The sequence below is a fragment of the Cydia fagiglandana genome, chromosome 8 (assembly GCF_963556715.1).
Source record: "Cydia fagiglandana chromosome 8, ilCydFagi1.1, whole genome shotgun sequence".
NCBI lineage: Eukaryota > Metazoa > Arthropoda > Insecta > Lepidoptera > Tortricidae > Cydia > Cydia fagiglandana.
The window spans coordinates 8,457,553-8,470,815 of NC_085939.1; the positions used below are offsets into that span (position 1 = coordinate 8,457,553).

Consider the following 13,263-nt stretch of genomic DNA (forward strand, 5'->3'; position numbering starts at 1 on the left):
TTCTCTTTAAAATATTTCCAACATCGTTTAAAATTCTGCCATCTCAACAGTTGTTTAATATTTTAAATATGTTACGTGCCTTTTTATTGTAAAGATGTGTACTGGGGCCCATTTCTCAAACTGTCAAGTCGTATGGTTACCATGACAACACACTAATAATATTAGACTAATACCGTTCGATAAATGGGCCGTCATGTTAAATGTGACAGATTCCTTTATTGTATAAAAGCTCATAAAAAATACCAAAGTAACATTTAGTATAATGATATTTTAATAGTACAAAATCTGCTACAAAAATGACACTATTATTTTCACAACACTTAATAGTATCATTAGAGATCGCATATAATTAAACAAATTAAGTCATTAAAACTTTAACGTAACTAAACCAAAACTTAATACCCAACTTATTAATTAAAACAACAAGAAGAACACGTAGTTAAAAGCATATTTGTGTGACTCGACCTTTGAAAACTAAAACACTTCTTTTGACATCAGTCTATATCATAATAATATTAATAATGCAGTTGCACATTATTATTAATTAAAACTCTCATCACGATTTTCAAACATTATTAAAATTTAAGTTTCGATAAGCTATAGTAATTCCAAGAAAAGTCTGCAGCGTCTTTTAATAGCCCACGTAATGCAACTGTTATTTATACGTCATAATTTCATAAAACTTTGACGTTTAAAATAACACTTGCACTGCGTGAGCTATCAAAATCGCTGCAGGCTTTTCTTGGTCTAACCCTATAAGTGATTGCAACTTGGCTACGCTATGTCATTGTTAACAACACTAGAAAGAAAGAGATAGATGGTAACTATCTCACGCCATCGCGCGAGTAACTGATTCGATCATACAATTATTTGGAACTCCGTAAATGTCTTTTTTATCTGATTCACACGTTGAAGTCAACTATGTATGGTCTATTGTGATTTCTTGTCTTCGGTCTTGTCTTCGGTCTTGGCTTCACACTCATCGTCGCTGTACTGTTTGGCTGTCTCTCCAGGCTTCAGTAGACGCCCCACGATGTCATACTTTCCTGTAAATAATTTTCATTACCTATCAATGTATCAGTCTAAAAAACAATATTTTACAGTTATTTCTAATATAAATGTTAATTAAACACAAATTTTATCACAAAATATGTAAAGCAGAGTTTATTCAGCACAAGGATAAAAACAAGAATCAGAAAACAATAATAACGTCAATCACATATTTGAATGCATGACATGTCGGCCAGAATTACAGCAAGGAGTACATACTACATATTCTACAAATGAATGAAACCTCCAACAATTTCTTATGACAGTTTAGATTGTTACGATACAAGTGCAAAAAGTAGGAAATTCGCAACGAGTGGCGATAAATTAAAACACGACCGAATGGAGTGTTATAAATCGACACGAGTTGCGAATTAGGGTCTCCCCAAATATATCGACGCGCATTCGGCAAAAGCCGATAGGAAAAAGCTTTATGTCCGCGCAATAAGAGCGAAAAAGTCGTCGTTCGGCTCGGCTCGCATCGGCCGGCACCTGCCAACGCGTCGACGGCTTTTTCGCTCTTATTGCGCGGACATAAAGCTTTTTCCTATCGGCTTTTGCCGAATGCGCGTCGATATATTTGGGGAGACCCTTACCCATTACCTTCACAGTACATTTATGGTCCTACTTTACCGCACTAGTGCGTAAAGTATCGTAATGTACTATTAAAGTCTAACACACTGGCTTTTCTCGATAGTGAAACATCATATTTCCGTACATAGATGTGACATGAAAACGCAATGTGAACTTGCGTCTTTCTATCGTATCGATAGTGATAGGTACTTTCTTTGTAATTTCTAATAACCCATGAGGCGTAATAACTTATTGTAGGAAATAGAGATCGTGGCACTAAAAGTGTTCATTAACGAGGGTTTAAATGTCATGTACAACTAGTAGTTTATGTGCCTGCTACATAATAAAAGCCATTAAAGTACGAGTATGGATTTAAGAAACGAACGAAGTGAATGTTGTAATGCCTTATATGTACAGTTACATACTCTATTTTACCTACACAATTATAAACTCTCTATGATGTTTGATGTATTAACTAACCGCATGTTACAGCCCGCATTGGGGTATCATTGTGCATTGTTCTCTGGCGGAGCTCGCCGATATGAGGTGGCGTCTCCGAAATATCTTTATCACATTTTATAAGAAAGTTTTGCTAGGGTTAGTTTAAAAACAGCAAAACAAAATAACCTGTACGTCTAATTTCACGCATGTCACGCATCCGTAGGTTAAGTAGTTTGTCTATTAATTTAGAGACAAACTAGAGTAGTGGGGGGCCTATTCCCATAATCGTTCGATACCGAGTAACATGCGAGATTTGTCGAAATTGATTGCAATTAACATTTCATTACAAATAAAACTTCATCTCGACTGATATTAGAATAGAGGTCAATCCAAATTGCTTTTCGTACCAGAGATGTTCAAAATTTAAATGTTATTATAAAATCGATTTCGATATTATTATTACGCAAACTAAAATAAGCATTCATTGTATAAAATATTCGATACAAGATACAGTGATACTACTAAACGGAATAATAACCAGCTTAAACAAACAATGGTACAATGCCTCAAGTGCCTATTCTAGATTTAAGCTTAGTTATTAATTTCGTTTAGTATTACGCAATAATAACAATGTCACAGATAAGAAATGCGTTGTAACAAAACAGTTAATCTTAATGCTGGTGGTTATTTGCGGATTTTGAAAGCATCATAGAGGGTTTATGATTATGTGTGTAGATAAATAACTGGCCAAGTGCGAGTCGGACTAGCGCAGGAAAGGTTCCGTAAGTTAATCTTAATGCTGGTGGTTATTTGCGGATTTTGAAAGCATCATAGAGGGTTTATGATTATGTGTGTAGATAAATAACTGGCCAAGTGCGAGTCGGACTAGCGCAGGAAAGGTTCCGTACCATTACGCAAGAAACGGCAAAATCACGTTTGTTGTATGGGAGTTGGGATCCCCGCATAAATATTTACCTATTCTGTTTTTAGTATATATGTCGGCGGCCTATCGTAAGACCAGGCATATCGTGAAATTCCTAGGCATATCGTGAAACGTGAAACTCTTTGACTCGTTCCCTGAGTCGACGGAGCCCTACGCGGGGCTCCTATTTCTGGTCAGTTTGCCCTTCGGGCATCTGAAGCAACCTAACGAACCCATCTTACCTATATATTGGTTTAATGTGACTATCCTCAAAACAATACACAGGAACATTACGATCTGCCTGATCTTACGATCGGCCGCCGACATATATATTCTGTTTTTATTATTTGTTGTTATAGCGGCAACAGAAATACATCATCTGTGAAAATTTCAACTGTCTGGCTATCACGGTTCAGGTGATACAGCCTGGCACCCATTTCTCGAACGGTATTAGACTAATATTTTGGTCCAACTGTCAAATCGTATGGGTTACCATGACAACACACTAATAATATTAGACTAATATCGTTCGAGAAATGGGCCCCGGTTACAGATAAACGGACAGTGGAATCTTAATAGCATTTTTACCGTTTGGGTACAGAATAAGTAAAAGGTTTGGGTACGGAACGCTAAAGTTTAACATACCAGTGAATTGTTCCTCCCACTCCTTGGCTGCGGATACTTCATCCGGCGTGAGGTCGCTCACATCGTCGTAGTCCTTGTCGGAACCGGCGACAGTGCCGGTCGCCAGGCCACGGGTCGCATCCGTGCCCGCGAAAGCTGCATATGGACCTCCTGAAATAATTGAAAATGTATGTTTAATAATGGATGCAATCAATGTGTCCCGTAAAAACATACTTACATCACGTTCAAAAGTTAGTAAACATACTCAAATAAAAATATAAAATTAATATACACGGTGGCCAAAAATAACTGCATTCCTGTTGCCAGGCGGGAGGTTTTGGGATTATACTGAGCAACTTTTACTATGGGACCAGCCCCGAAATCGAGAAAATTTGGCTGTTTCCTACATTTTGGTTGGCTCATAGAAAATGGACTAGCGAAAATGTATAAGAACAGCAAATTTTTTTTTCGCGATATCGGGGTTGGTCCCTAAAAGTTGCTAAGTAGGTATAATTAAAAATTATTTTTTAGCCATCCTGTTAATAACAATTAAACAAATTTTATATTCATTGTATTTTTAAGCTGCCCGTAATTTGCGGATTTAGGATGCCTCATAGAGGGTTTATGATTATGTGTGTAGATAAAATCAAAAACAATGTTGTTGTAATACCTACTACTCGGTGTTTAACGCTTTGCGGCAATTGCGGCTAAACAAGTTGTTTTCGTCCGTACGGTTCAATATGTATGATATGGGTTCGCGAACGTCGTTTAACACAGCGGTTAAGATTCAAAGTCCCGTGCGCTGACGTCTCAATTGGCTACACGCGGCCACGTCGGTGACGAAGGTCGCCCGGTGGGTAATTATCTTATTATAATGCCGAATACGTCGCGCCGGTCACGGCAATATTTTAGAATTATTTGTAACAGGGTAACTTTGACCATACGTTAATGTAAAATTTCAAAGTGTTCCTTCAAAATAAGAAACGCTTAGGTAGTAGGTATCTATATTTCGAATAAAAATCCTTTCAATTAAGATCTTAATTGTATTATTTTAATACCTATTTTTAGGGTTCCATATATACCTTAAAAGGAAAAAAACAGAACCCTTTTAGGATCACTCGTGCGTCTGTCAGTCTGTCTATCCAACTATTCCCCCAACCCCCTTTATCTTCAAAACTATTGGGTATCAAATTTTGAAAACAATAGAGAAAATAGTTGCTATCCTATAGATGACAGGAAAATATATATTATTAGAAATGTGCACTCAAAAAAATATACACTGCAAAAAAATATATTGTTAAAAATTGAGTGATTTACGGAACACTTAGAACGCGAGTCCGAATCGCACTTGACCGGTTTTTTTTTAGATGCGTTCAGACTACAACTAGTAGGAAGGAAACACAAAGTTTATTATTTTCCTCATTGTAAACATTGCTTTGGGAATACAGATTTTTATATCCAGCAAGCTTTCGTAAACCAGAGCAGTAATCGTCTTCGCATTGTGTATACAATGTGTATATTATTTTATATAAGTAGTAGCAGAGATATATATAACTCCGTATAAGATAAATAAAGTCTAAGAAAAAAACTTGCCTCGGATATCAAGAATAAGTCATTCTCGAATAGATGGCGCCATTATAATTTATACCTTTGGCCTATTCTTGGCTAGATGGCGTTGAGGACACCGTTTGATATTTAACAATTTTAACACATAATATCAGTGAAAGAACATGGGTCAGTATGGAACAATAAAAATTAAAAATCATTTATCCGTAAACAGATTTCGATTAATTTATACATTTTCAATTTTATTTTAAGTTTTAATCGTGTGTCGATAGATGGCAGTAAATGTACCGTGACTACAAAATTGACAATGACAGGACTCCTCTATACTATCTATTCTTTTTGGTAGTAGTAAGTAGGTACCTAGATGTATTAAATTCTTATATGAATGCCATATAATTGGTAAAAGAATGTTAGGGATCAATGTTGATGGACGATGAGCGGATGGTAGACCCAAAAAACGATGGATGGACTGTTTGAAAGTGGATACCTATGTCAAAGAAAGGAGTGAGTGCAGAGGTAACGAAAGATAGATAAGAGGAGAATGGAAGAGAAAAACATGTTGTGCTGACCCCACATAACTTTTAAATATAAGTATGTATAATTAAGTAAGTACATATAATAAATAAAGAGAGGTGTGCAATAAAGAGTATTGTATTGTATTGTAAGTAGGTACATATAATTTAAATATATTCATTATCTAGATGAAGCCACGACCCACAAATGGCGCTTGGGCTACAGGAGGTAAGGTGAGATTTATTAATATGTTAGGAACAATCTGCCACAGATCAACCTACAGACAAATTCAAACGCACTTTTCGATAATAATATCTATGTTATCATTTTGCTCGTAAGTATAGCGTTAGCGAGACGCACGGGGGATTGATAACAAAATGACATCATTTAGCCTCTTAGTCGCAACTAAACAAGATTTGTGATACGAATATCTACTCACTAAACTCCAGACCATTTTTTCTATCTTTACTGTTCTCTCAAAGAAATAATAATAATTTATGACAAAATAATACACAGATAAGGTTATCTGATAATCATGACTTTGCTTTTATAAATACACGTACATTCTAAAATAGACCGTAATACGACGGTAACAAAGTTGATATTAAAGTGATTACAACTCCCCTTTGTAATGATATTGTAGACAGTAGACACTTAACAATAAGTGGAATTTGTACCTATTCTGTTTAAAGACAGACATTTTAACTAATGCACGGCATAGAAGCGGTCGGCTCCATTCTTAACAAAATTCACATGACAAATATACGAGTATCTTATTATGATATTTAATACGATAGATATTTAAGTGATACTCGAATTACAGATTTCATATCTTAATCTGTATAATTCCTAAATAAGTATCTTCTTATAATTATAATAAGTTATATTTTTGCGAATAAATTTAACGTGAAATTAGAAGCATAAACATATTCATATCAGCGATAAAGTGTAGCCTAGAAATACGTCATCAGTATCATCACAAAACTGAGATTGTCGGGGGTAATGTAATGTGGGGTTTATAAGCTACTAAAACAAATGTCACTTACCGGGCCCGTAAAACGACTTCCCCCTGGTCACATCAAAAATCACGCCGTTAACCGCCAGCAAAACTCTGCCGTCGGGCTGCGTACCGTTGTATTTTCTTAACTCCTGTACCGTGAGATCTTTACGCATCTTTGGCAACCTCTGCACGGGCACAGCTACGGGCTCTGGTTCAAATTTCGCCCTTACTATCTTGTAAATAAGATACGCAATAACTAGGATAAGTGTGAAATTGACAGGGCTCGTCAATTCGTCCCATAATGTTGGCTCCGGCTCCGTTTGAGACATATTTACGTCTAGTCGGCTCGATCACTGTGTGGATACTGACGTTATCAAGTAGTGTGGTTAAGGTCGCCGTGTAATAATGTTAAGGCCAGTGTCGGCGGCGCGCGCGACGAGTTTTGCTTGTTATTAAGACTCGGCGAGGAAGTATCGAATTCTGTTGTGTGAATCGATTGTTGTTGTGCGCCATGACAATGCATATTCTGACGCAAGCCGGCCCATGCGCATACGCATTACGGTTATACGATAACCGTCTGTGTTGTCGGCATGTCAAATGCCTAAATGCTTAGCGTAATAATGCTAATTAAGTGAATTCACCAGTTTCCCTTCTAGTGGTGTAGAAAACGCTAAGTTATAAACGTCAAATTCTGTTTTGACAATTCACGTGACGTGGTTTTCATCTCATTTTGTGATATCTTGAATCGCGAATGCGAAAAACATGTTTTGCGAGTATACAGGGTTACTTTTTTACCAGTACAATAAATCAACATACGTAATTGTTGCCATAAATAAAAAATACCAGCATTCTTTGTTACTACTATTTGGGAACAAAAAAAACAAAAATACCAATGCCCGAACTTATCCGCTAAAGTACTAGAAAATGTGGATGCCTTACGCATCAATTAGCAAACGCACGAACTGGCAACTGTTTGTTTACGTCATCGCGCGCGATTTCATACCGTTGACACCTTGTAATTAGTGCAACCAGAAGTTACTAAATTGGTGAAGGATAAATTAATTGATGCGAAATAAAATAAAATAAATTTTTATTTGTGCAATGTGATCTATTATCGATACCAAAGATGTGGTAAAATTTATTGTACCGGTAAAAAAGTAACCCGTATTTTACAAATTTAGAAGAGCAATGCGATTCAGTCTTCCCTCACAATTAGAATTTTTTTTCCAACTAAATCATGTGTTTTATATCATCGAAATTCATACCACGTTCCATAGATTATACGAATTAAAACTCGAAGTCAATTGTTTCGCACGAGCGATTAAAGTGCCCAATTAAAATTGATCTCTGCCCATTTTAATTAACGAGGCAATTTTCGTCTATTTTGCACGCCGGTTTTAAGTGCAGGTACAATTTAAAGCACTTCCCGTGCCAGACAGCTGCATGACAGGTATTTATCGTAGACACTTTAATAAAGCTGCTCAGGTCGATTTTGCCACAATTACAAATTTACTTCTGTAATGTTACTGAGATTAACAGTGTCAGAATTTTGGATTATTATATTAAGTTATTGAAGCTTTCAAATTATAATAATGTTATTTAGAAAAGTAAAAATATGAAAAAAAAGCTGTGTGAATTATTAACAGCTTGCGGTCTGTTTAATTGCATGGATACATGAATGAATGTACATATTAGTAAAGTGACCATGCAGTTTTGCGTCTGAGAGGATTTATTGCTCATAACTAATCTGTTATGTATATATTGTAATTTAAAAAATTAATATTGTCATGTATTCTATTTAGTTAAATGTACTGTAGTATGATAGTGTGCAGTATATTACATACCTATCCTACCTGTTTACCTATATATGTGAGTTCCGATAATTGGTTGTGTATTGCTATTTAAAAATTCACTATCGATTAAAGGTGTTGAAATTTCTTGTAAAAATAAAATAAATAATGTTCACTTAGCCGAAATAAAATTCAAAAATGCTCCCGAAAAATCCTTGAAGCAAAACTAAAAAATTAATAAAAACATAATACCTAGTTAAACCAACTTCTCATATCTGAGTTATCATATTGGAATATTGATTCAAGCAACAGGCACTTAAATTTGTCTTCTGGGCAAAGTGAAAATAGTGATTTATTCTGTGTATTGTGAGTCTAAATAGGTTTTTGTGCTTGATTTAAAATGGTAATTTCAGTGAAGAAGTAATATACAGATTAAATGTAAATACCTACAAACATATATGAAAAGGTTAACATTTTGTGTTGCCTACTACTGCAACCAGTGTGATTTGATTTGCAGAGAAATTTTTTAACGTGTGTGTGTGCGTAAATAGAAAAGACAAATATATATGTTTAAATTCATATTTTTAATAGGTACATCCTGTAGATTTTTTTATATAATAATTAAACGATTAAACTCTGGAACAACATACGCGCAAGCCTGAACCTATACCTAACAGTAGCTCTTCATAAATATTTTTATCTTACTTAATTCCGTAACTGACGACAGGGACGCAGCTATACGTTAAATACGGGAGAGATGTCTACATCTCACTTCTACGTATTTCTGCTTCCATTTCTTCAGTTAGTAAATTAAGTAGAAAATTGTGTAGGTAACAAAAAAAAACACCGATCCTATCATAGTCCATCCAATAATAATCATCACCGATCCGATCAATACAAAACTTATTTTCGAACAGTGTCAATTAAACAGTACTTTCTGCCTTTCCACGTTGTATCAGATAAGGTTAAATTGTACAGTCGCCATCAGATACATCGGAGCGGCCAAGGCGCTCACAAATATCTGAACACGCCTCTATTGTCAAGGCGTTAGAGTGCGTGTTCAGATATTGTGAACACCTTGGCCGCTCCGATATATCTGATGGCGACTGTAAGTAGGATGTGCCAGCAAAATTGACAATGTGATGCGTACTAAAGTAAATGTGTACATATATTTTGTTATAAATATGTGTGTATGAATACAAGGTTAAAGGTTTTAATTCTGCAATTGTTTAAGTTTCGACGTAATCTATTTTTCTTTTCCATTATGAATCTACGAGTTATTTTTAGGCTTTTCCATATTCCAATTCCAACAGATATCGCGCAGTCGCCATATTAAAATTCGTATGAAGTTCAATACTTGCTCTCGATTTCCATAACCGCTTGCTTGCTGACGTTCTAGGTTACATTTAAATATCATGAATATCAATCTGTAAGATAACAAGCTGCCTTTTCAAATGGATATCTGAAAGTCTTTCCTTCCAAAAGAGTTAGCGCTTAGTTACTAACTAAGAAAATAAACAGGTTGTCATAATTATTGTCTACTTATTGACGTGATAACGTCTTATAAATCGATGAACACCGGTAGCATGCAAAAGTGTCACGTTGTGGACACATCTCCATGGTAACGTTGCGGCCACTTATTCATTTCTCTAAAAGTGATATTCCATTTCCAACTGCAGCTGCAATACTGTTCATTTTCTATGGAAATTGACAATGACAGCGACGCGTTTCCATAGTAAAATGAACAGTATTGCAGCTGCAGTTGGAAATGGAATGTCACTCTAAAGATGACAGTCCATTTCCAACGACAACTGCACTACTGTTCATTTTACTATGGAAATTGACAATGACAGCGACGCGTTCAGTACCGGTAGTGCAGCTGCGGTTAGAAATGGAATGTTACCATAACGTTATCACTTTATCACGCAAAATTATCGTCCATAAACGTTACAGAAAAGGGGATCTTTTTTTATAGCTCATTTTGAGAATACTGACATATTTCTTTGAGTACTTAATAATAACAACAGGGGTAACTTTGCGAAAACTCTAACTGCTTTGAAATTATCGGTAATGCTTTTAGTTGAAGACGTGAGAGGATGAACGTGCTTTGTTACAAAAAAAATATTTCGAGTAAAATGCAGTTCTTAAAGATTTTTTACTGTAAAAAAACTCATGAAGGTGAATAGAACATTGAAAACAATTTGAAAATGTAGCTAGATAACTATGCAATACCTGATTAACGCCTTTACGGCTACCACCACTTTTGACATTGACAGATACGGTCGCGTCTAGGTAAATTACTTTCTATACATCTCGCTTGCACTAATATGCGAGTACGAGCGAGATGCATATAGAAAGTAAGTTACGCGAGCGTATCTGACAATGTCAAAACTGGTGATAGTGGTTTTTAGGTAGTAATCTCATTTCAATTTTAATGGTAGACCGACTTATCAATTCACGCACTTTGATGGAACAGACTCAAATTGTCCGTGTTGATTTATCTTTATAAAACTGCCCGCGTTTATTTTTTTATTTTCTGGAAAGCCTGCAATAACATTCGCAATAACCGATGTTGATTTTCGTCTTCAGTCGGCGAACCCGTGACAACAATATTATTATTATTATAGGACAATTTTTCACAGATAGACCTAGTACCACAGTATGCTCAATAAGGCTTGTGTTGTGGGTACTAGATGACGGTATATAATAATACTAGCTGTGCCCGCGGCTCCGCCCGCGTGGAATTCGGTTTGTGTCAGTAAGCTGCTAAATATATAAAAAATAGTAAATTACATTACGCTGTATTTTTTTATTCAACAAATTATAACATTTATAATTTCCTGCATGATAATTTCTTAAAATAATTCTATCTTATTGTTTCATACCTTTTAGAGCGCGATTTGTAGTAGTCCGACTACGCCCGACTCTTTTAGTATGAGAAAGTCGAAGTCGCCTAGCTTTGGACCGCATTCAGCGCACCACGTGCGTCGGGCTTAGCCCGATGCTTTGGTGCCTTCGGCTCCCAACTTTGGCAAGCGTACAGCGTGTCACGTACATCGGGTTACGCTCGACGCTTTGAGTATGAGGGAGGCGCCCGGCTTTGGAACGCGTACAGCGTATTACGTACGTCGGTCTACGCCCGACACTTTTAGTATGAGGGCGCCGGCTTTGGAACGCGTACAGCGTGCCACGTGCGTCGGTCTACTCCCGACGCTTTGAGTATGAGGGCGACGAAGGCGCCCGGCTTTGGATCACGCACAGTGTGTCACGTACGTCGGTCTACGCCCGACTCTTTGAGTATGAGGGCGCCGAAGGCGCCCGGCTTTGGTAACCATACAGCGTGTCACGTACGTCTCTTTTAGTATGAGAAAGTCGAAGTCGTCTGGCTTTGGACCGCGTGCAGCGCGCCACGTTGTCGGGCTACGCCAGATTCTTTTAGTTTGAGGGCGCTGAAGGCGCCCGGCTTTGGAACGCGTACAGCGCGACACGTACGTCGGCTTAAGTCCGAAGCAGTGCTGGATTAAAATATTTTGATGCCCTAAGCATTTCTAGACCAAGGTGTCCCCTCTCCCTAGGGTAATTAAGATTACATTTTTTTTTTTGGTAAATTGAGTGAAGTTCATTGCCGCATTACAGCTGAGAATGGAAATCAGTCACATCATTTTATCTCGAAAATTGACAGTGCCGCAGCAGTAATGTTGCAACAGAGTAACTAATGCTGCTGCAGTCGCCACCCGAATGTCACCTTTATCATATGTTAGGTTTGAAAACGCGAGCTAAGCGAGCGCGAAAATTTTTCGATATACAAACGCAATTTGATAGACAGTTGTACATTTTTACTTTTAGTATGGAAATCAGTCACATCATTTTATCACAAAAATTGACAGTGCTGCAGCAGTAACGTTGTAACAGAGTAATGCTGCTGCAGTCGCCACCCGAACGTCACCTTTATCATATCTTAGAAAGAGATTGAAAACGCGAGCGAAGCGAGCGCGAAATTTTTTCGATATAAAAACGCAATATGATAGACAGTTGTACATTTTTACTTTTAGTATGGAAATCGGTCATATCATTGTATGACGAAAATTGACAGTAACGTTGCAACAGAGTAATGGTGCTGCAGTCACCACCCGAATGTCACCTTTATCATACCTTAGAAAGTTATTAAAAACGCGAGCGAAGCGAGCGCGAAATTTTTTCGATATAAAAACGCAATATGATAGACAGTTGTACATTTTTACTGTTAGTATGGAAATCGGTCATATCATTTTATGACGAAAATTTACAGTAACGTTGCAACAGAGTAATGCTGCTGCAGTCGCCACCCGAATGTCACCTTTATCATACCTTAGAAAGTTATTAAAAACGCGAGCGAAGCGAGCGCGAACATTTTTCGATATAAAAAACGCAATTTTACTTTTAGTCCCAACCAGACGCGAATCCAGGATTTCATACAAAGAAGGGATGGGATAGTTTTCTATCAGCCTAGCTTCGCATAGGGCTCGATATTTAAGGGTTTCAGCGAGGTTGATTTCATGCATAAAAGATGCAAGCAAAGCAGAGCTTGAATTGGCGAAGTGTGAGCAAGGCAGAAGGCCCAGGTGCGAAAGAGGAAAGCTTGGATCCACGCCCAAGTGTAATTAAGGCAGAAGATCAACTTTGCCGTAAGGCAGAAGGCCTCGCATAAGACCTAACGCCGAACCGCAAAAGAGTGAGACAGAGTGAAACCCAGATAAATAAATATATACCTACATACAAACACGAACGCTGAAAACACAATACACTCT

General features: G+C 37.0%; 1 protein-coding gene and 1 long non-coding RNA gene across 2 annotated transcripts in view; both read right to left on the reverse strand.

Annotated features, from left to right (window-relative positions):
• Positions 1-13,263, reverse strand: part of LOC134666626 (uncharacterized) — a 298,176-nt gene that overhangs the window by 197,098 nt on the left and 87,815 nt on the right. The window lies entirely within an intron of this gene.
• LOC134666578 (membrane-associated progesterone receptor component 1-like) lies at positions 254-7,073 on the reverse strand. The gene is made up of 3 exons (XM_063523779.1): positions 6,733-7,073; positions 3,629-3,778; positions 254-1,046 (listed from the first exon to the last, which is right to left on the reverse strand). Exons 1-3 carry the CDS (start codon positions 7,013-7,015, stop codon positions 931-933), a joined length of 549 nt encoding a protein of 182 aa, XP_063379849.1. The 5' UTR covers positions 7,016-7,073; the 3' UTR covers positions 254-930.

Excerpts from the sequence above, each read along its gene's own strand:
- LOC134666578 (XM_063523779.1), bottom strand. The coding sequence starts at position 7,015 with ATGTCTCAAACGGAGCCGGAGCCAACATTATGGGACGAATTGACGAGC. Across the intron at positions 3,779-6,732 it reads GAAGTCGTTTTACGGGCCCG|GAGGTCCATATGCAGCTTTC; the intron begins GTAAGTGACATT and ends CAATTATTTCAG. Across the intron at positions 1,047-3,628 it reads GTGGGAGGAACAATTCACTG|GAAAGTATGACATCGTGGGG; the intron begins GTATGTTAAACT and ends AATTATTTACAG.